General features: G+C 43.1%; 1 protein-coding gene across 4 annotated transcripts in view; it reads left to right on the forward strand.

Annotated features, from left to right (window-relative positions):
* ETS1 (ETS proto-oncogene 1, transcription factor) overlaps window positions 1–23,130 on the forward strand; it is a 125,849-nt gene that overhangs the window by 51,945 nt on the left and 50,774 nt on the right. For 2 of the 4 annotated variants that reach the window (XM_058544824.1, XM_058544826.1), the window contains exon 1: window positions 8,338–8,821. The exons of the other annotated variants lie outside the window; for them this stretch is intronic. In XM_058544824.1, coding sequence (XP_058400807.1) covers window positions 8,740–8,821 — 82 coding nt within the window. In that variant the 5' untranslated portion in view covers window positions 8,338–8,739. Of the gene's footprint in view, window positions 1–8,337; window positions 8,822–23,130 lie in introns of those variants that run through there. 4 annotated transcript variants of the gene reach the window in all.

Here is a 23,130-nt window from a genome sequence, read left to right on the forward strand (position 1 = left end):
ATCCCTTCTTGAGGTTGTTTTTCAACCGTCAACTTTATATCAGTGGCATAGTTGGTGCTCAGTAAATTCTAAATATGAATAATTACACTGGACACCCGAGAGTTGTTCTTATGGATTTACGTTCCTGCATATTCATGAAACTCAGATTCTGTGCACGTTTTTCAAGACAGTACACATACAAAAAGAGGTTTGAAACAGCAAGAGAGTTTTAAAAATGCTCTCCATTTCACTTCCTGTTACTAGATTCAGCATTGGCAAAGGTAGGATTCGTATTAACTCATATGACACACCAGTGTTGTGTGGTGATGGATGCTAAAAGTGAGAAAGGAATAGATTCCTGAGTAAGATGTTTGTGGATGACTGCAATGATGTACTCAAAAAATGCTATGTTTACTGGCTGGTTAGATGTTCTCAGTGTGACACATTCAATTTTTTCTTGGGCCTATTATAGGGCCCTAGGTCTGGAGGAAATGATATAAAATAATGTGTGTTCATGGTCTTCATTACAGCTCAGTGGCAATGGTGGATCCTAGCCAAATCCATTATTTCCTTGGTTTCTATGGTTTAAGTTCACCCTGCTTTTCTATTGCAACATCTCCATTATCCATTAGCAGATATAAGTAATTAGGTGTAGGGAGTCGTCCTCTGCCACAGTCCAGCCAGCAAGAGAGGTCAGGCCTTCCTTACGTGTTTTCGTGCCACCTGTTTGGTGGTAGTGGCTCAGTGGACTCTCCCTGCCCTCCTCATTCCCATCTCCTCTCAACCCATCCCCTTCTCACTCTAGGGAATGCCTACAGCATGGGCAAAGGATTTAAAAATTCAATGCTTCTGGAAACGTGACTGGTTATAGTAAACTTGAGAAGGTGGAGGGATTTATAACAGACCCTGGGCTTCCTATAAAGCATTTAACAGTCTATTCTTCCTCACAGAGATGGAGAAAATTCGATTCATTTCATATATTCTCTTATCTTATGAATAATGGATATGGTGATTTTAGGTCTTACCTTCATGGTAATCAGTGATCTAAAAGATTCAACTTAAAGTTCAGAAATTCTTGCAGAATGCTTCTGAGCAGCAGGCTGAGAATACGAACAGTACGCTACATAAAAGTTCAGACTGACAACAAAACAACTGGTTTGCTTTGTGGTGAGCCAAATGTCATTTTTCACAACTGGCATTTATACCTGAATATCCTCAGACGAAAATAAAACGAATATGGTGACCTTAGGCAATATTTTCCTTTAAGGTCATGGGAGGTAGGAGAGGAGAGGAGCAGAATAAAACTTTATAAAGACCTTTTTAGTTGGGAAAGAGTCACTTGGTTAGCTCTTTAGTCTCAAACTTTGGGCAACTTTGAGTCTCACGTTAGACAAAAAAAAAAAAAAAGACTGATATCTGAGGTACAGATCCACATTTAGGATGTTAGAAAGTTATCTGTTCATTAGTTAAAATAATCAACATAATTTATTGAGCTCCTACTGTCTTGAGTTTGGAGGTTACAATGATGACTGAAACTAGTCACAGCCTTTATTTAGGCAGTGTAGGAGGTAGATATGCATACACAAATATTCACTAGGGGTGTGTTCACGCTGCTGAGCATAAAAGGGTCACCTTGTGGGGATGAGGAGGGAAATTCTTTGCATACTGCAAATGCCCATGTCGGGGAAAGACTGAGCAATACCCTCTGTGCTCAGTGTAGAGTCTCAGTTTGACCTTCCCTTGCATCTTCTGTGACCTCCGGAGACCCCTTCACCTCTATTCCATTCTGTATCCTTTGCAACTCTCCCAGCTTGAGGACCTCCTATTGATTTGTTTTGGTGTCATTCCATGACTGTTGGCCATGCAGGACAATTAAACTGACTCTGTGAAGGTACTGGGTACATTACCAGTCCTCAATTTCATTTTGGAATCTTGGAGATTTAAGTCCCAGAATGACAGGCACATAGAATCACTGTGACTCTACCTCCTCAATGTCCCATCCCCACTCCCCAAACTTATCCTTCACTGTTCTTAGAGGAGGTCCCTTCCACTGCCTCCTCCTATACCATCTTCCCTTTTCCTGTCAGAGCTATTTCTTCTAGTGTTATCTGCTTTCTCTGCCTGGCTTCCAGCATGAAGAACAGGGTGGAGAAATTCTCTACCCCATCTCTGCTACTTCATCTCTAGGGTGGTAAATGCTAGTCTTTCGGGGCAACTGACTTGGCATTTCAAAATGAAAGGGGGAGAAGTAGGGGGAAGATTCCACAATGAAATTATATTAACTTAAGATTCAGACCACAACTGCAGAGAACATCTGTTTTGAAGTCTGGTGTTGTCTTTGTAACCCAAGAGAAAAGCGGGTAAGATCAGAGGAAGGCCTTAGCCTTGCACCAGATGAACCACCTGCAGCCTGCGGAGGGGGCTGGGATTCTGCTGGGGTGTGGAGCTCCTCACTAGGAGCCTGGTTCTCTGCTTCTGCTATGTTATTAAAGAACACTGGTTCTCCTGCCATCTGTGTTAATGCAATCGTCCTTCTACCTCCTCAAGAGGCCAATTTAGGACAACTTAAATTGGAATCCAAATTACATGATCCCCAAAGTCTCCCAGGGTAGCCTGCATTCTGCATTATCCAGGCAGGAGGGAGCAACAATCCGGGGAAATATGCTCAGTCTGCTTTAAGGAAGCAAACTGACTCTGGGTGTGGAGGAAGCCTCAGAGCCCTGTAGCCTTGACTGGCAGCTCCTCACCTCTTTCTGTGTGAGCAGAGTCTGATTTGCTGCAAGACGAATACATGATGTCTAAACTGGTGGATTTTAAAATGTCACTTGGTCTGTGGATTAGGCCAATCCATCCTACATTGTTGGGGCTGCAGATGCAGCTGAATGGTTCATAATTACAGTCTAAAGAAACTGCAGACAGCAATAGAGCCAACCCAGACCCTTTTTCTCCTTACAGCCCATGCCAAGGTGTCTCCCACAGGGAATGCTAGTATGGTTATCCTGCAATGTACTTGCCCAGACAACACATCCAGTGCAGAGAACATTGTTAGATTTCTAGAAACTAAGTCTGATCATCTCCCTGTTCCTGTGTACACTGTATCCTGCTTCAGGTCTCAAGAGTGTCTGGTAACATCTCCTGCCATGCTGAGGCCACGTCCCACATACAGCAACTAGAAGGATGTGCAGCTATGACATACAACTATCTACTGGGGCTTTGGTGGAAAAATAAATAAATAAATAAAAAATTAAAAAAAAAAAAAAAAAAAAGATTGTCTGGTAACAGACCGAGCTGAATGGCAGTGACTTCCCTTGCAAATATGATATCTGTAAATGCAAGGAGACGCCACGGAGAGCACTGCAATCAGGGATCCTGTCCTAGTACTGACACTGCCTTTTTCAGGCTGTGTGGCTTTGGATAGAATGAGTTACTCTTTCAAACTAATTTTTTCCCTCTGGTCAATAGGAGGGCTGGACTTGACTATCTCTAAGAGACTCCCACCTAGCTCTCACAAGTGACAAAGACAAGATCTCAAGTTCTGCCTCCAAAGAGGCACCACAAACGTCATCTTCCTTCTGAATTTTGAACTCCAGTTTTTCTGTGACAAAATACAAATAGGTGAAGAGGATTAAGAGGTACAAACTTCCAGTTATAAAATAAATGTCATGAGGATGTAATGTACAGTATATGGAACATAGTCAATAAGATTGTAATAACTTTGCATGGTGACAGATGGTAACTAGACTTATGGTGGTGATCATTCTGTAATGTATAAAAATATTGAATCACTCTGATGTACACCTGAAACTAATAGGATATTGTATATCAATTATACTGCAATAAAAAATAAGGACAAATCTGCAATTTTTTCTCTAATCAGGGAGTGCTGGAATTTCTCAAGTGAGGCGGAAGCTGGGCAGGTACCCAAATCAGGAACTGAGCAAGGGGCTTGGAGAGATTTCTAAATTAAACACGATCCTTTTCTCTATCTCTCCCTGGAGACAATTTAGGTAAATAGAGGGTCCAACTTAACTCTGCAAAGGGGATGGCCATACAGAAGAGATTTAATGTGATTTCTTGAGTATCCTACCTTAGACTAGATCTTAATAGCTCTAACAATGATTTCGAGCACTTTTTCTACCTAGACACTGTGCTAAATGCTTTGCATGCGTTATCTCAGTCCTCCAAACAGCCTTAAAAGGTGGGTGCTGTTATCATCCCTTCTTTAAACATGGAGGTTCAGGATTGTTTAAGTGACTTACGTGTAGTAATTCAGCTGGTTAGTTGATAGAGCTAGAATTTGAACCTAAGTCTTATACCAGAGCAGACCCTACTCACTCTCATCTTTGTTTTAGTATGGAGAGCTCTTCCAGGGCAAACAGGCCCCCTAGCCCTCCCTCTCTCTGCCCTCCCACGCCTCCCACTCCCCGGCTAACTGCAGCTCCTCTTATCGCTCATTGTTTATTGTACCTTCTAAACAATAGCTAATGAGGTTGTATTACATGGTAGGGAGAGCCAGGGGTGATTTTATTCCCTGAAAACAGAGATGAGGTTGTGACACAAAAAGGTTAAGTGGCTCTGGTGAGGTCACAGAGCCAGTCTGCAGTCAGCGACAGCACAGTTCTGAGTCCCCCACTTGGGTTCTTGAACGGACCCTAAGGCCTTTTGGCATCAGAGTTTAATTAAGAGCGTTTTCATTTTCCTTTCGATCTCCAATTTCCCATTTTATTGCTGCTTGATAATGGTAGATATCGAAGCCCCAGGCATTTTTCTTCCCCAGTGTGCTTTTTAATGACTCAACTTATCACACAGAAACCACTTGCTGTAGAGTTAAGCTTTAGAAGCCTGTTTCTGTGTGTGACAGGGACTGTTGCCTTTTCTCAGAGAAAAACAACCACAAATGCAACTCAGACAGGTTGTTAATTGAGCACTTTTTTTTTTTTAAATCTTACATTTAAACCAGTAAATCAACATCTGTGAGTCATAAACTTGTTCTGCATCAGCCGTTAGTGGTCTGAATGTTTTTGCACCTACCTCCAATAAAGCATATTTTAGCTTAAAACTCAGGGATTCTTTGGTTTGTTGAAGTCCAAGATTCAGGAAATAGACAACTTATTCTAGCACACTTATGGAGAGGGAGGACTTATGGAGAAGGAGGACTTCTATGGTTGTTTGAAATTAGGTGTATTTTTATATTTCTTTTTTATTGAGGTTGGGGTGGAGTGGAGGGAGAAGTGTAACAGAGAAAGTTTATGTTTTTTACATACTCCATGTGTTTGAGGGAATTCTTGTAAAAATGTGACTATTTTCTTAATATCATTAACGTCTGGCTCCACACTCCTGTCCCCCAACGCCTGCAGCCTTTTTTTTGACACTTCTTGACATGATGTTCCTAGTTTAAGGAGCTTCAGTACTTGCTAGATGTAATTCTCTAAGTCTTAAGAATGTTTAAAAATACAATTCTGTTTTCTCCCAAGTACAGGAGGAGCAGACTGCTGTATTTCAAGCAAAGCAAAAGGGTATTTCCTTGGTTGATTTTTCTTGAATGCCTTAAACATCAAATATAGTCTTGAAACAACTTGCCCAAGTGGATGGAAGGCAAGACTTGGCTGATCTTGTTTTGCTAGTGGGGAAACCGAGGCACAAGTGAAACTCAGTGGACGTGAGTGCCGGGAAATAGAGGTTCTGCTCTGCCATGCGGGACAAAGGGCAGACTTAGAGGCCCAGTGGCTGACATTTTTTAGTTCATCTTTACAAGCCATAGCATATGAAACTCACTTAACCTTTGAATTAGAAAGAGTTGGCAAAGTAGAAGCCCGTAATGACCAGAAAGTTGATAGTTCATTATTCAATACATATTTACTGAGCATCTGCAATGTGTCAGGCACTGGGCTAGGCATTGTTTTTTTAGGACATGGTAAGATAGAAATGTCATCTAATGTTCATAAGAACATTTAGAAAAATCTACTTGGGTTCTAAAAAGAATAAAAATTTCATTTATCAAAATTGATTAATCAAGTATGATACTTACCGGCCTGATTGGATTACTAATATCCCAAATATGTAAAAATATTTTAACTTTTCCATATTAGTCTTCCTTGTCCTAAGCTAAGTTTCAACCAGATCCTAGGTTAGATGTATAACTTCTGATAACATCAATATTTATAATCAGCCTCATGTTGAAGTAACTTTCCTGGAGTCTAGGGTGGTCCCGGGCTATCTCCCCAACACTCCCGTTTTACCCAGTCCTATTCCTTGATTTGGACATTCAAATGTTTTGAGCTTCTGTGCTTCAGGACTGGGTAAGAAAAGTATGATTGACAAATTGAGTTGTCATTGTTGAAGAACTGAAGGAACAAACTCTCCCATTATTAGAGTGGAAAGTGTTTATGGTTTAATCATGGTGGGTTCTTTTAGTGTCTAATTTTGGGGGGTGTTAGGAGCAGTGTTTAGGCTAGCCTGGGGAAGAAAGCTGAGGATCCAACTGGGGAAGAGAGAAAGGACTTGCTGTGAGGAAGCTGTGTTTGAAAATAGACAAGTACTCACACTTGGATTAAAAAATACCAGCATTTTCTTAAGACAATATCAATAAAACAAAATCCTCCAAAGCAACTCTTGATTTGCTCAGTTCTTTCGTTGATGTATTCATAGGGGTAAGGCAGGATTGGTTCAAGATCCTTTTCTTTGCTGTTCATTTAGATGTGTAAATGTACAATTCATTCATCAGCTGTTTCCTCAAGCTTTTTCCAGGATCTGAAGTGTCTGTTCTTGTCATCTGGAAGCCAGCATTGTTTTCTCGTAACTTTTGGAAACACAGCTGGATTACAACAATCCTTCAAAAATTAGAATTATCACATACAAATATTTTCCTCTGGTCACTGAAGGAGGGGCGTAATCTGAAGTTTGAACCAGGACTCTGAGAGTTATTTTCTATTCCTGGCTCCTTCCCTCATTTGCTGTGAGAAACCTGCAAGTTACTAATGCTTCAAGGAGACAAAACTGGGATTAGATGAAGGTAAGCAAGTGTATTAAAACTAATCAGAGGCAGAGGTTACAGATATAGGCAAGTGGTGGGAGTTCAACATATCCTTAGTAATCAGGAAACAGTATTAAAAATAGCTCTCTCTGAGGTTGTTCAGAACAATTTATGTTTAATCTGTTAATCAAAGATAGATCTCACTGCCTGGCTCTAGCTATACATATGTGTGTCCATGTATTATGTACTTCTACATCTACTGGTTTATTTGTTAATTAGAACCAACTGTCTCCATTTATGATAACCAATGTATCAGTGGCAAATCATTAATTATTTGGGATCAATTTGTGGTATCTGAAGTGTCTGGAGTTCCCAAATGGAACAGGTGCTGTGCATTGTGATTCTGTCATGGCTGCAAAAGATGTACTCCAGAAATTCCAAACCACACAGCTTCTGCATCACTTTTTTGTGGTGTTGGTAGTAGGGTTGTCAGCTTTATCTAGTAGGGGAGAAGGAAAAGACAAAACTTTGACCAATGGTGACATAATCAGAGGAACAGAATAATAGCTTCCCCTTCCACCCAACCACTGCTGTATGAAAGCCCACAACTGGGTTCTAGGTTGGGGTCCCTGTTCTCCACTTTCTCAATAATACAGAAGAATTTGGGTCTTTGTTTTGGAGTCTCCAGTAGGCTGCTTTGGGCATGATCCTTATCAAGGGCGGTGAAACAAGATTTCTGCTCATAAATGCTGCCTCGTCTTTTCTTAAGGATTACACGAGTGGGCTCAGCAAAACCGAAGGCTCCTCCAGAAACACAGCCCAGATTCCTGACTCACTAACCGGCTAGAGTCCAATATTCATAAAGCCCTTTGAGGACACTGGCTCACGAATCCCCTGCGCCTGCTCGCACGCACGCCCCTTCGTCCGCATGCCTCACGTCCTGTGTGTCAGTCTTTGTGAATGAATGATGTACACGCACTTGAAAAACTATGCTGCTCCTGGGAGGGGGGCAGGAGCGGGTGACCAAGTCCTCAAGAATGCGTGGAGAATCAGACGGACTTTCCCGAAATGGTCGAGGCGGCCTCTGCACCCAGCCTGCTCGTTCGCTCTGGGCCCTTCCCGCCTGTGCAGCGAGCTCTGCGTCCCGCCGGCTCCACGCATTGCTCCTCGGCGGCCCGGCGGCAGGGCCTCGCGGGGAGCGGGCGACGGCGGCCGCGGAGCTCCGCCCGGCCTTCCTTTCGTTTTGGGCCACCGTCGGCGATTGGCCGCGGGTCCTGGGCCCGGCCCCCAGGCCGCCCCCGCCCCTCGCTGCCCTCGCCCCTCGCTCCCCCCTGCAGAGATCCTGGGGGATGGGGGGGTGCTGGGCGCGCAGACCCAGCGGCCGAGGCTCGGCGCCGCGAGAAACGCCCTAAAGAGGGGAGGAGAGCGTGCGAGGGAGAGAGGGAGGGAGAGAGCGGCCCCGGAGAGCGAGACTGAGCTGAAGCAGCCTGCCGGCGGAGAGGAGGGAGCGGGGCGAAGACGAGAAGGAGGGAGCGGGGCGAGGCGAAGGCGAGGCTGAGACCCGGGGCGCGCGCACTTTTCCGCAAAGTGCCAACTTCCCCGGAGAGAGTACCGGGCGCGCACCTTTTGGACGCGGGGGAAAGTCAGCGGAAATTTGAGATTTTAGGGAAGAAAGTCGGATTCCCCCGTCCCATTTTCCCCGTTACTAATCCCCATTAAAAAGAAAAAAAAAAACAAGAATAACAGCAAACTTGCTATAATCCTGTCTGTCCCCCACTCCTGGCACCATGAAGGCGGCCGTCGATCTCAAACCGACTCTCACCATCATCAAGACGGAAAAAGTCGATCTGGAGCTTTTCCCCTCCCCGGGTGAGTGGTGACTGCCTAGGCCCCCACCCTAGCTCTTCGCCAGAGGCCGGTGGTCCCCTCTCCTCTCCTTCGCTGTTCCCTTCCAGGCAGTGCGTTTTCTGCCTGAGCTGGGAGATGCTGCTGGCAGCTGGAGAGAGGTAGAGACAAGGAGGGAGGACTGTTGGTGGCCCAAGACCCTTGTTTGGGGGTGGTATTTATTTTCACAGCTGTTTTTGTGAGTAGTGGGGAAAAGCTTATAGACTGTCCAGCATCCCTATTCCTGCTTTTTTATTTTTCCAAATGAGCGAGAACCTTCTGGCCTTATTCCTTAATGTTAGGGGGGATGGACACTGCTCAGAGGACATCATTCCCCGTCCCTGCATCCCCTAGAACTGGAGCTGGGTGGAGGGCCCTGGGCAGTAAGAGCCGAAACAGAGTCTAACTGGCTGGCTTTCAAGCACATTTTCAAATGTCTTGCCTCCTGAGCTCCCCTGTCACATGTCCCCTTGCTATCTAGCTCTCTTTTCTGGGTTGAGGGCAAGGAAATGGGAGGAGAACTGAAATTATCATCTTAACTTGGGGAAATATCCCGATTTTATTCATGCAGGTTACTCACTTTACCCATCTTTCTAATCTGCCACAAATTTGTCCTCTGGTACCCAAGATCTGTTAGAAGAGGGAGAACATCCCAACACCAGACGTGACTTTGGGTCTTTGGTTGGTGTGGTTATCCAGCCCTTTGATTTGAAGGATTTGAAGAAGAAAGGTATAGGAAAGAAATTTCTTTTTGTCTTAGACACAGATTTTGGTGTTAAGCAGTTTAATGGAGTCTGGCCCTTCAGAATTCCTGGAATAAATACAGTTTGAGAGGAAAAGATGCTTTCTTTTAGGATAGGGAACTGCCAGTTATCCTTAGAGATTAGTGATTTTGGAGATAAAGGTATAGAAAGATGTAGAGGGAACGTGATTTCTAGAAAATAATTAATTGCAGTAACATGCCGCTCTGTTGTGTCCAATTATCAATAAGTTTAGCTGCTGTTCTCTGTGGTTGACACTTCTTTGCCTCCGCCATAATTAGTTGCTTATTTAACCCTTTCTTAATCTGCTTAAACTTTCAAGACAAGCCAAGCTGATGTTTTGTCATTTGGAGATACTTCAGAAATGTTAATAAAGAGACTTGGTCATGTCCTCTCCTCTTAGAGCCCCTAACATTCAACCCCGGTATTGCTGTGTACAAAGAAGGCTGAGCTTGTTTGTTGTCACAAGGATGACGATGGTGATGGTCAGAGCGCTGCTGAGATCAGCTAGAACTGTGGAGATAATTCAGGCGCTTAGAGCTACAATGCAGAAATGATGTTGCTATGATGGTTGTGTTTGGGGGTTCAAGGAAGCCAGAATAAATTCTGTTTGTCACAGTTGATTTAAACCGTATATCAAAGGAGTGAAAGGATAGGTCCCAGCAAAGATATAAACTCGACTAATAGGTCCTTTCCCTAAGAATGGCTTGTTTATATGTGTGTTTATGGGGAAGAGACAGATCTGATCGTCTGGGAAATATCGTGTAGATATGTCAGTCCGCGTACCTACAGTGGATCTTGTGTGCTGGGAATGAAAAAGACCCCCTGGCAACACATGTTTTAGATCACAGTAAACAGCTGAAGCAATTTTTTTCTGTAATTTAATATTAAGTATTAGAGATTTTAGTATATGGTGTTGTTATTTCGGTTATTGATAAAAATAAACTGGACGAGTAACTTTTCTTAGCTTTCCCATCTGTAAAATGGGGACTGTAAGGCCTGATGGTCAACATCCTTTATGATAAGCGTCTTTACAATGCCTTTCTTTTTCAAAAAAGATTTACAAGCCGGTGATCGGGTTTTGTAAGCAACCTTCCATACAACAAAATTTCAACTGGTAAAAAATATTGGGCAGTCTTTTGCCATTCATTGTAGTGAGATTTGATTTCTGGCACTATCTTGGGGAAAATCAAGAGAGAAACTTGAAAATATAAATAGAATATAACAAATAAGTTTTAGTTAATTTTTTTCTGGATATTTAGTAGCAGACATGTGAATATTATACCTATACTTCGAAGAGGGAAATAGAGGCATGGAGAAGGTAAGTCACTTACCTAAGAATATCTTGTGAGCCAGCTGCTGAAGTAATATTAACCTGTGTTTCTTGCTTCTCAGTGTACGTTGCCTTGAGTAATACTGCAAGTTACCTTTGAAAAGCTCAGCAAAGAAACTTCAGTTGAGACTTAAACTTGCAGGTGCAAGGATGGAAGAAACACTGCCTGCTTTTGATAATGGGAGGAGAAGACACTGTCTAAGTGGGGATTTGCTTTGCCCATCAGACCATATAGGACATGAGTTTAAAGTTTAACTTCTCACAGCATGGCTTTGTGTCTACAGCTGTGACTTAATATTTGTCAGAATGATTCTTTGGGTTGTTTAGTTTCTTATGTGTGGAGACAAGTAGTTTGGGATCTTATCTGGTTTAAATAATTAAACCAGGACCCCCACCCCCACCCCCCCAATATGTGAGAGCCAAAGAAAGGCAGTAGGGAGGTGGGTGTCGAAACAGGAGTCCTGGGTGATTTGCTTGTCTTTGTGGCTAGGACCAGACCAGGGACCTTTGTTCCCTTTTATTCTGGATTGAGAGCTCACAGGATTTTTGATAGCTTTAAGTTCCAAATTAACGTATACTTTAAAATAACATTGGAATTGAGTTTTCCTTGTAAGTGTAACGTTGGATATACCACTTTGGTTGCAATGTGTGGTTGCAAGGTTTTCAGATCTTAAATAGGCTAAAACAAACAAAGCCATTGAGTATCCATGGAGTTCCCTCCTGGTGTGGAGCTTGCTGAGAAGGGGTGGAGGCTGGGTGCCAAAGCAAACACATTCCCAAGCCACTTAATTTTTCCTCTTCTTCCTCACACCGCCTTCTTGGTGAGGTGAGCATAATGCCCAGAGGAGATCGGGAGTTCTATCTCTGGATGTTTACTCTTTTACAAGAGTAAAAGGATCAGCCCCGCTCCTTCCCCAGCAGAGGATGTTCATCCATTGGAGACCTGTACTGTCCTCAGAGCAGGAAGAAGCTTTGTCCTTCTCCCAGTCCCTTTCGTCAGTCTTTGTATCTTCATCAGTGTAGACAAGAAAGAAGGGTAGAGCTGCCCAGGCTATTGGGATCGCTCGTTCACTGTGTTCGTAGACCCCCATGGACCACACTCCATTAGTGACTAAAGAGCCCAGTGGTTCAGAGCAAGGACTCTGGAGCCAGCCTGTCTGGGTTTGAATCCCAGCTCTGCCACTTACTAGCTGTGTGATTTTGGACAAATTACTTAATCTCTCTGCGCTCCAGCTCCTGCTTCTGTAAAATGAGTGTAATAATCATTCTACCCCATAGGGTTGACGTGAGAATTAAATCTATTAAGGTGTGCAAAATCTTAAAAGTCAGTGCTGACCCATAATAAATTCTGTTTAACAGTTAACTAGAAAACAAGTCAACAAAAAATGACCCTGACCAGTGTAGAATTTTCAGGGGCCCTTGAAATGTTTAACGGGAGCTACTGCTGTATTATCTGTAAATTATGATTATACAGACTATCTGCTGTAAATCTCTTATTTGAGAGGGAAAGAAGAGTAAGGTTAGGGAATTTTTTCACCTGCTTATCTGAGCTCTCATGCCCATGAGCTGCATTCTGTGCTCCAGACAGCAAACGCAATGATCCAGGTAACTTTCAGAGTGTTCAAGTAGCTCCAGGTTCTGACTGTCAGAGTTAAAGGCATAGGGATCAGCCAGTGACTTTGGGTGATGGAGGTCGTCAGTGCTACCTCAGAGCCAGAAGGCCACCAAGACTAGGGGCAAGGAGGACATTTGCAGGCTTGATGGAAAAGTAGAGTTTTCCAATTGTGCAGAGTTGAGAAATGCATCATGTCCAGTTATTATAAAGTATCTCACATTTTATTTATTTATTTGGTTGGCAGAGCTTGCATTCCTAGCATTTTTGGTTGGTTTGTATTGCTGTTTTTTGTCTGTGTAACTTTTTTCTTTCTTAAAGAGACCAGACCACCCTGTAGGAGGATCACCTTCCTCTAGGAGACAAACCAGCCCGTGGTCAACCTCCCAGAGCCCAGCTTGCTCTGGGCTCTGTCAAAATCTGTGCAAAACCCGGAGCTGGTTAGTCTAGGTCAGGATTTTTCAGGAAAGCGAGGCTCCCTATTTCAAAGAGTACAGATAACTCTACAGTGGCTACAGCGACAGTGTAATTACAGATGTCTCTCTGGTTTGCGAAATGAATAACCCATGACTATGGTGGCATTCCGTGAGCTTGCACTGAAAGTAGATCCTTGCCATTCAGAAGTCATAGGGATATTTCTGAAACACTTATGGAGCGTGCATTATGTGCCAGACCCTGTCACATAAAATAGCACTTTTACGCTTCACACTAACTCTGGGGTGTGGGGAGGTATTAATTTATCCTTTTTTCAGATGAGGAAAATGATATTCAGAGAGATGCGTGATCTGCCCAAGGCTACACTGTTAGAAGCTTACACAGTGATGAGCTGTTGGGGGCATTTTATCCCTAAAATAAAAGCACCATGTTATTCACAGAAACTCTGGAAATTAAGAGAGGGGCGTAAGAGAAGACAGTGATGGTCGGTACTCTGGGGGTTCAGGAGGTGCAGGGACTCCCTGCCATCCTGCAGGACTCTTCTGAGCTTGGGGAAAGGGCCTGTTCCATGGGCTGTCTCCATGTGTGGCAGCCCAGATGTGTTGCTTTAGGAAGATGCTTGAAGGTACAAGCAACACTTGCCTCAGATCACCCAGCAGAGAACCAGGGTTCTTGTTTTTGCAATGTCTTCCAGAGGTACCTTGCTCTCTCTCAGGTGGGGAGGTGATTATGTGACCACTTCCAAGGTCACATCTTTCCCCGAGCCTCCTATTCTGCCTCATGTACCTCTTTCGTCGTGGACACTGCTCTACGTATAATCTCACTCACAATCTGAGTGACGAGAGACACAGATCAGCAACTAGTTCATTTTCTTAATACAGTTGTAGTTTAATTTTCCTGCAAAGAGGCCATATGTACCTACATTTGCTGTCTACACCGGAGATAAGTTTTATTTATTTTTTGTCTAAAATTCAGTGTTTTCAAGTCTGTTTCACGGGTCAGGGCACATTGTTTTAGTTATTCTGGCACAAGGAGGGAAGGCGAATCCTAGATGCTACCTGTGGACCTGCCAGCCCTCCACAGCCCATGGCTAATAGAGAAACAAACAGACGCCCTGGCTGCTTGTCCGTGGGTAAGGTATTGGCTCTTCTATCACTGCCTTATGGGGACCATGTTCTCCAAATAATTGATATTCTTGGGCCCACACAGTCATCACAGAGAGGAATTTGTATATTAACAACATAGTCTCTGTGTTTTTATCTGGCTGCTCCAGAATGAAATGTTGGCTCCATTTCCCTGCTCAGATGGAATCTCTGATGGGATTTGCCTCCATGTTCGCAGAATTCTAGGTCTACCCTTTCCTTACAGCTGTTAAGCTCTTAACTCAGGGTTAGGAATGTCAAGGCAATTCCCAAATCTATCATTTTTACTTGTCATGTGTCCATAGCTACTTTTTGCTTTTTTCAGTTGGGTTGAAGATATCTTTTTTCAAAATGTCAGTAGGTGTTTTTCAAATTCCATAAACAGGCTAGTTCTACTTGGCTAATTTTCCAAAGCGCTATACCTATCTGTGTTACCTTTTTCTTTTAATTGTGTAGTTTATAGTCTCCGTGAAGATACAGAAAGTAATTGGTCTGTAGTGTGGGTTGCAGTAGATCCAGTTTCAGTGGCAGTGAGCCATGCTTACAGACACACTCAAAATATTGCTGTTCAAGCCATAAATATTTATTGATTATTTGGCCAACTTCGTCATATTTCCCAGGTGCTTTCCAGTTTCTGCTTCTTGAGTCCCAGCCTGTCACTGGACACTGGAAATGTGGTGCTTTACTGCCCCATCAATTTTTTTCAATTGTCCTTTTCTGTAGCATTTAGGCCTGTCTCTGAGAATTGTAAAATAATGATCCGAATGGTGCTTTAAGACCCAGAGTAGCATTGGAAAGTTTTAGGCTATTGGATCTCAGATCTTAATGGTTAATAGATAGGAAGATCATATAATTTACCATCCAAAGGGGGACACCTTTGAGAGTATAATGGGCACTGTTAATAGTTACACCAGAATGATAGACATCAACTAGGACTCTCCCAGCAAACAAGGATCACCCTACTTTGACACTGAATTCGGATGATAATATTGTTTATAATATCTACTCTCAATTGCTAATCTTAGGGTTTAGACCACCCAAAGTAAGCTACCAGGACCAGATTAAGAGTTTGAAACAATTCAAGTTCAGTGTGGTTTCCCCCAACCATGAGTTATATTTTTAAATGTGTTTTTGACACATAATATAATATTTCTCAGTCCCTGAGAAACAACTAAACTCAACCTCAAACAAATTCACTTCAAGCATTTGAAACTTCTCGGTAACTTTGGGTAGCTATGCTAAGCTGTTGATTTTTGCTTTGCAAGGTTCTGGGGAGGAACTGTAAACTTTCTGCATGTAGTGTGTGTGTGAGAAAATGAACTTTGGAGTAGGGGGAAATGGCATCATTACACAAGTGAAGACAATTAAGATTTTTTGTTTTGTTTCGTTTTAACGTTTATCCAAAATGAAAAGTTTTACTGTGGGGATCAAAAGAGGCAAAAAAAAAAAAGAGAGCTTTTTTGGTGCCATTAAAGTGGGTAAAAACAAAAACAAAAGTAAAAAGCCATCCCTCAGTTGTTTAGGAGGGGAGGAGGGGAATGGTGGGTTCAATTGCAGCATCCATTTCGGCTAAAAAAGAATAGAAAGAATAATGATGACAGGAAAAGAGACAGCATGAAAGAACTAATGAAAGAACAAAAGGAAATAACGAAGAAAAGGAATGAAGGAATTTAAGATGTTTTGTGGACTTTTGGAAAAATCCTCATAGGGACCAAGCATTGCACTTGGGTAGGAATTCCAGTCTCAGGTGGCCAGGTGGGTAATCTTGGGTCTGTTGTTTCCACTCTTTGTCTGTGTCACCATTTCTGAACACTTTAGGTCCCTCCTGGGTGTATGGCTGGTCAGGATAACTCTCAGATGAAATATTCCCGGTGCCCCAGCTGTTTCCATGAAGAGTGCAGGAGGATCATTGTTTGAATTTATGGAAATATGTGTGGATCCCTGATTATTTATATTTTCTGTGCCTGTTGGGCCCTTTCTTCCAACAGTTCTAGGCTAAAATAATTTCATGGCTCAGCATCGGGGAGAACATGGCTATTCAGAAGCATCTGCAGGAGGGGTAAGAACAGGGAAAGGATTATTTTAGATATGGAGGAGAGCGTGGGAAGAATGCTGACGGTTTGGAGTGAAAGAAAGGCTTACATAAATATGAAGAAAAATACCTTGATTGTAGAAAGGGAAGAGAGAAGGAAGTGTGAGGCCAGGACCTATGAGAGAGTATTTTGAATCTCAGGATGAATTTTGCCTTTGAAAGGAGGGAGATTTTAAGGACAGAGCAGTGTTATTGAATAGGCTTATGAGAGAGGTGAGGTTTTTTTTTTTTTTTTGGTAGCGTTACTTTACCTCCCACTCAGACTGTTAGTTGTTAAAACCTCTGTATCAGTTTATCAGAATAAGCGTTAAACCTCAGAGAAGATGACAAAATCAATCAGGTACATATTTTCAAAGTACAAATGGAAAATCAAGAATCTAAGTCAGGCAAGGGAAGCTAAACCTAGTGAGTGTGTGTGGATCCCTGGTTTTTGAAGTATTTAGAAACTCCTACTGTGTGCTGGGTACTGTACCTGCTCTCAATGAATGACATTTTTGTGCAATTGCAGTTTTGTACTAGGGTAATTCACTACTTATCACTCATGTTTAAAATCAGAGTGTGTTGTTGAGTCTGGTTTTAAATACTCTTCAGAAAATCCATCACAGGCAATTTTCAGTGGAAGAGTTTCCATGTCATGACTTTCAATACTTCTAGTATTTATACATTTTTCTTCTCTATTTAATATTCCTTGCCTAAGATTTAATTCTATACTTCATGGGTAGGTTATCATGTGTCATTGAAATACTAATAAATGCATGGAATCCATGAGGATTTATGAATGATAAGGGGAGACCTATCAGCATCGTAGGAATAAGTATTGTGTGTAAAATAAATAAGAGTGTACACTCTGGGGGGCCCATCACTGGCTGGAGAGTCAGGAGGCCTGGATTCTGGCCATGGCCTTGCAACTGTTTGTCTGTGTGACCTTGGGCAAGTCATTTCATTTTTCTGGACCTCATGTTCTTCATCGGTCAAACAAATGAACTAGAGAAGTTGACCTGTAAGGTTTCACTTAACACTGACAGTTTATGACTCTAGGTAACATTTAAAATAATTAAGGCTTGGAGAGAGCACAGAATGTCATTCAAGAGATAGGAAAAGTGGGGATGTTTTTCTTCTAATCTCCAAATTCTGTTAATCACAATTCCATCATTGGGGGCATTTTGGATACATTTGTGAGGTTAACTTTGATGGAAAGAGGTGTTAGAAATTGTGACTGGCCTTCCTTACAGGTGGAGAAACCGGGCACATTGTCTCAGAGGTGACACTGGACCAGGAGTCACACCTTCCTCTTGGTCTCCCTCCATGACACAGCTTCCTTTTTCCATAAGCCTTTGCTACAGTTGCAGCGGAAAGCAGCTCCAGCGCGGGGTCTGATCTGGAGGAAGGAGATGTAGGTTAGGGGTCCGGTAGGTGAAGCAGCCAGCCCCAGCTGCATCCTCAGGGCTGAGCATGTGGTCTGAGCCATGAGCTTATTTCATCCAAGCTGCCCCTTCTCACTGCACTGCTCTGTACATAAACAGTCCCCTCCTGCAGCAGGAATGCATTCTGCTGAAAGCCGTCTCAGTGCCTCTTCCTGACATACCCAGTGAGTCAAGGCCCCTGCCTCCTGTTTGTATAGAGGGAAGGGCCCAGGCTGGCTTACTTCTAGCTGCTCACGGAGTGGTGTCTGTGCGGCAGTCAACTGACCCTGAACAGGCGCAGGCTGCCCAGCGGAGTTGGAGGCAGACAAAAGACCTCCTGCTCTGGTTTCCTCAGCAGTTCGAGAAGCTGCAAGTGCGTGCTGGGGTGTGGTGAGCACAGACAGGCGTCTTGCTTTTCAAAGGCTGCTTGTGCAGCAGTGCAGGAGCGTCGCCTGCACACACTCGTTATCTGAAAATCATTTTCTTGATGTTCTTTCTACATTTTGAGAAAGATTCGTCACAGTTACCCTTTTCTGTCAGAAGCAGGGACCTAAGATCAGCATGTCAGTTTGGGGGAAAAACAAAGAAAACTGCCATTGATAATAGGGTAGAGTTTGTGTGCTGGGACTTATGTAGGCACTTCTCATCACCACTCATCTTAACTTTTTGTTTTGGTTCTTTTTTATTAGTTATTGGGTGCTAACTTATTAATTTGCCAAGAACCTCATTATTTTACCCTAATCTATAATAGCTAAGTATTCATAGATGGAGAAACTGAGAAGTTAAACAGCTTGCCCAAGGTCACCCGGCTGATAGGTGGAGTTGAGATTCAAACCCAGCTGTAGCTAACTCTAAAGTTCCGTGTCTGCTGCCTTCAGAATTCTCGGAATTACTTGGATGTTTGTTGAATTTGGGGAAATACTAGGGTCTGTTTGTGCATATTGTTTACCAGTTCACTTAATACTTGGTGATAATCTGGTTTGCAGTGTGACTTCGCCACATTGAGCCTCAAGGTAGTGTTAGAGTTATCGACATTTTACAGATGGGGAAAAGCTGCCGAGCTGCGATGCTAGGTTTCTTTCCTACGTGGTGAGTAAGTGGCAGAGTTACAGTGCGATGCTGGACTTCTCTAAACCCCCGACATTCCATTCAGCCACACACATTTTAAATATTTCTTAGATTTTCTGAGTGCACGTTGCATTCACTTTAATCGTAATGATAATAAACACTACCTTGAGATCAGGAGTGCTAACAGGCACTCTCTTCTCTTTTGCTAGAGGTAGGTTCCCCACATATTTTGTACATAGATAGCGGATCCCACCCAATGGGCTAAGTATTGAGCTCTGAGTGGATTGCACAGATCACTATGACATAGGATCTGGAAAAATTGCACAACTTTCAATGGTGCCAACCCACTGGCCAAACTGTAAGGAGGGTAGCAAGTTAGCTCCTTCTCAAGAAGTAAAAAAACGTGAGTTACCCCACAGGCTGCTAGACACATATGCAATTTCCTTCTGGGGTAGGTTGACCTTGGACTTTGAGAAATACGTTTTTTTTTTTTTTTAATCTAGAGAGTTGTGAAAAGAATTCTTGTCCAACCTCTGTTTTCCTATGTTGAAATATATGGCATGTGGCTTTGGTCTTATGTGCCTCAGTTTACCCTTTCTTAGCAAAGGAGGTTCATTTTAATGACTGGCGGGAACTTCAGGTAGCTGGAGGAGCACTTCAGGAAAAAAAATAAAACAAAACCCAAAAACTTTTGAATCTCATACTGTGTGTTATGGGAAAGAATTGTACCAAAGAGGCGTACAAGAATTAATGATCCCTTAGAGGAGTGATATTTTTCTCCTGAGTGATAGTTTCCCTTTGAGGCAGGGGCATTTGCTATGGCAGCAGGTATATACACTTGGAGTTTAGCAAAATTATGTTGGATTATCCCCCTAATACAATGTGTTGCTCCTTAGCCATAAAAATAAGGTCCTTTCCCCCTTGTTTTGGTCATTCTGGAAGCCTGAGCATTCCAAGGGCAATGACAGGTTGTTACACTGAGAAGTATCAGTGTATGAGAAGTATCAGGCATGTTGCTGTTTCCTTGGGAGTGAGTGTAATTCTAAGAAGCCAGCAGTGCCCTTGGGGGCTTCTGGATTCTTGGGGAACAGGGGATGGGAATGGGAAGTAGAGGGTGGTACACCTGATTGCAGCGAAAGTGGAGATATTAGTTTTAAGTTTGGTAGTTTTTAATCTGGGCACTAACTTTAATGCTTGCCAGGAAAATTTAGTCTTGTAAAGCAAATCTTAGTGGGGCCGCAAGGTGTGTCTCCTTTTCAAACTGAGGTTCAGGCCTCTGGCTTGGTGCCCTCCACTTGTGAATAGTTTTGGTCATGCCTAAGGAGTCCTTGGTCTTACCTTTTCCTGGTTTGAATACTTTCTATGCTGACAACTGGGCAGGTCCACCTCTGGGTGGTCATCCTTTCCCCTTTTATTGCTTAGTAGAAGAATCTGGATACCTGAGTCTGTTTTTACTCTGAGCTGCCAGATTATAGCCACCTTTCTGCATCATCTCTGTGCTCTTCTGAAAGAAGGTGCCCTAGTGAGAAGGTTGCCTTTCCTTGGGAGAGAGCGGGAGAGTTAATGGGTTCACGGGGAGAAAATACTCTGGAGTCGTTGGGGATGCAGGGAGTGTTATTAAATTAGGGGAGATATGATACAAAGTGGAGATGCTGAGTACATAGCACTCTCTAAGGGTGAGTCACGTGTGTGTACAGGAAATGCATCCTTGATTTCACGTAAGACCAAGAGTTCAGTCATACACCTTCCTCGCCTCCTAATGGAAACCAAACGTTCTTCAGAACTGCTGGGTGCTCTTTTTGGTCTCTGTCCATATCTGTGTTTCAGTTTGGAGGACTGAATGGTGTGAAACTAATATTTATAGAGTGCCTGCTATGAGCCAGGCACTTTGCAAGGCACTGGGCACAAATAATTGCCTTCTTCAAACAATCCCGTGAGGTTGGTGTTTTAATCCCCATTTTGAAGATAAAAAATTGAGTCTCAGAGTGGCTCCAGTAATTTCCCCAAGGCCATAGAGGTTTCAAGTCACAAATTTGAACTTAGGTCTTCTAATTACAAAGTCCTACCAACTGTTTAGAATTCGTTTGGAGAGAAAATTTGCTAACATTTGCATCAGAGGCTTTGATTCTTGGAACATCCTTCTGTGCGGTAGGCTCTTGTAGCTTCTCAAGGAAGAAAACCTTCAGTTTATCTATAAATATCTACCCTTGGGATGTGTAATAGAGAGGAAGCCAAAAAAAATGTTCACATCATTTCCACTGTGCATTTTCAAACTCAAAATGGACAGATGAAAAGTGGCTAACTAAATTTACCAAACTTGCGTACAGAATTGGTGCTTTGACCCCCATTTTCCAGATTGGGAAATCGAGGAATGAAGTCAGAGCTCCACCCGTGCTTGAGAATTCTCCAGGGAGGGGATATTCAGAGGCACAAGTCTGGGCCTTGAGGCCACTTGATGCAACAGGAATGTTTGTAGAAAAATAAATACACACATGGAATGAATCAATGTCTACGTGGTGGACCTGGAGTTAACCTCTGATTCAGTTGGAGATTTTTTAAAGAATAAAGTATCTATTTATTTCTGGATTTCTGAAGGCCTCTCTTAGGGGAGCTTCGTGGCGTTTCCATGCCCTCACTCATACCCGTCCGTGATGGAGGGGCTGATGGGAGAAATTTGAAATTTCATTCTGGCTGCCATGTCTCCAAAAGATTTTGGGTGCTGGATGAACAAAACAGCCACTTTGTTTTTTAAATGAGGTTGGGCCCTGGCGACTTGCCCCTGGATTCACAGGGTTTGATCAGCTTGTGCTGCTCACAGGCATGCTGCAGACAGCGAGCGAGGAGCAAAGATGAGTCCAGTCTCCAGTGGCCCCCAATGGCCTTGCTTTGTAAGATGAGAATATTTTCAGTATTTTTATCGGCAAACTAATTCCAAGGAATTAATATTTGAATTTTCAAAATCTGGTGCAGGATACCGGGCTCCTCCTACACAAACCAGTCTATTTGTGAATCTTCTCAAAATTCGTGTTCTAATGGAGCTTGAACGCAGTTCACCTTTTTTAGTAATTGGTGTTTGATTCTTATTTTTGGCAGGTGGATATGTTTATGCCACAACTTTCTTACCGTAATCTTAAGACACAGATGGATTCTTTTTCCTCTTTGGTGGATGAGACCTCTAAGTCACAGGAAAGGGATTTATGTTCAGGTTGCTCCATAGAAAGTCATCTTTGTCCCCGAATCCCACAACCTCTGCTTTGTGATGTTGGCCATAATGATGTCCCTCCCTGCAGGCACCGTGTGTCCTGGAAAGAGCACGTCTGGAGGTGAGACAGCCCTGGGTTTGAATTCAGGCCTTCTGCTTGGTAATTTGTCCTTAAGCAAAGTATTTGATTTCCCTAAGCCTTCCATTTCTAATCCTTACAATGGAGAAAATAATAAGAGCTTTTGGGGCTCTTGTAAGGATTTGAGATAATTCCTGTAAAATACTTTTCCACTGCTACAGGGTCTCAATAAATGGTATTTTATCCTTCTCTCGTAGGCCACCAGATTCTGTACAAGTGTTCATTGCTGACAGAGCTATTATTACTTCAGTGGTTGTTAAAGCTGTGGTTACTGTTAACCTGGTTACAGAAAATTTTCCACTTGACACCCCCATAACCAAGTGGGCCAGAGCAGTCCCTGTGGCCAGTTACAATATTTTCTTCCTCTCACGCATGCTTACCCACTCAAGTTAGGGCTGAGGTCGCATTTCCAACTCTAAAGCATTATTTGCAGGCCTTGCCGCTTGCTACCTCAACAAGGCCGCTTCTTGGAGTTGTCGTTGTCAGGATATAGAATTATTTTAATTGCTGAAGTACTCTTCTATTTGCCCTGCAATCCTTTCTTTTCTGGGAGTGACCCAGATATCTGACATTTAGGAGGAACACTCTACTCCCTGTTAATAGAGCAAGCCAGGAGTAGAACTTACATTCTCCTAGCTGTCGCTTCCTGAGCCAGGCTGCCTTCCACATAAACGTGCTGTGATGGTCCAGGTCACTGAATCCATTTGGCAACCTCCTGAAGATAATAAGCCTCAAAACTGAAAAAGCCCACTGTCCTTTCTTTCTTCTCCACACCCCTGTCTGTTCTGTCCCCCAGCAAATGCCTATTAGATCTTCCCAGTTCTAGCAGACTTTTCCTAAAGTGCTTTGCATCTGAAGATGTCTGTAGGAACTGTGCATCTCTGGAGTATGCCAGTTGCCAATTGCAGTGGTTGATTTACAGCCAGAATCTGGCACCTAGAAAAGGGGATCCTGTGTCTTTAAACAGCTGTGCGCCAGTGTGTGTAAATGTGCTTGCTAATCCAGTGACTAATTCAGTATATTATAAAGCGGTGATGAGCAGGCTGCCAAGGCAGGGCTGCATCCCAACTAGGGTGGTGTGTAAGGCTCAGAGAATTATTTCTTGAG

The sequence above is a fragment of the Diceros bicornis genome, chromosome 7 (genome assembly GCF_020826845.1).
Source record: "Diceros bicornis minor isolate mBicDic1 chromosome 7, mDicBic1.mat.cur, whole genome shotgun sequence".
NCBI classification, from domain to species: Eukaryota; Metazoa; Chordata; class Mammalia; order Perissodactyla; family Rhinocerotidae; genus Diceros; species Diceros bicornis.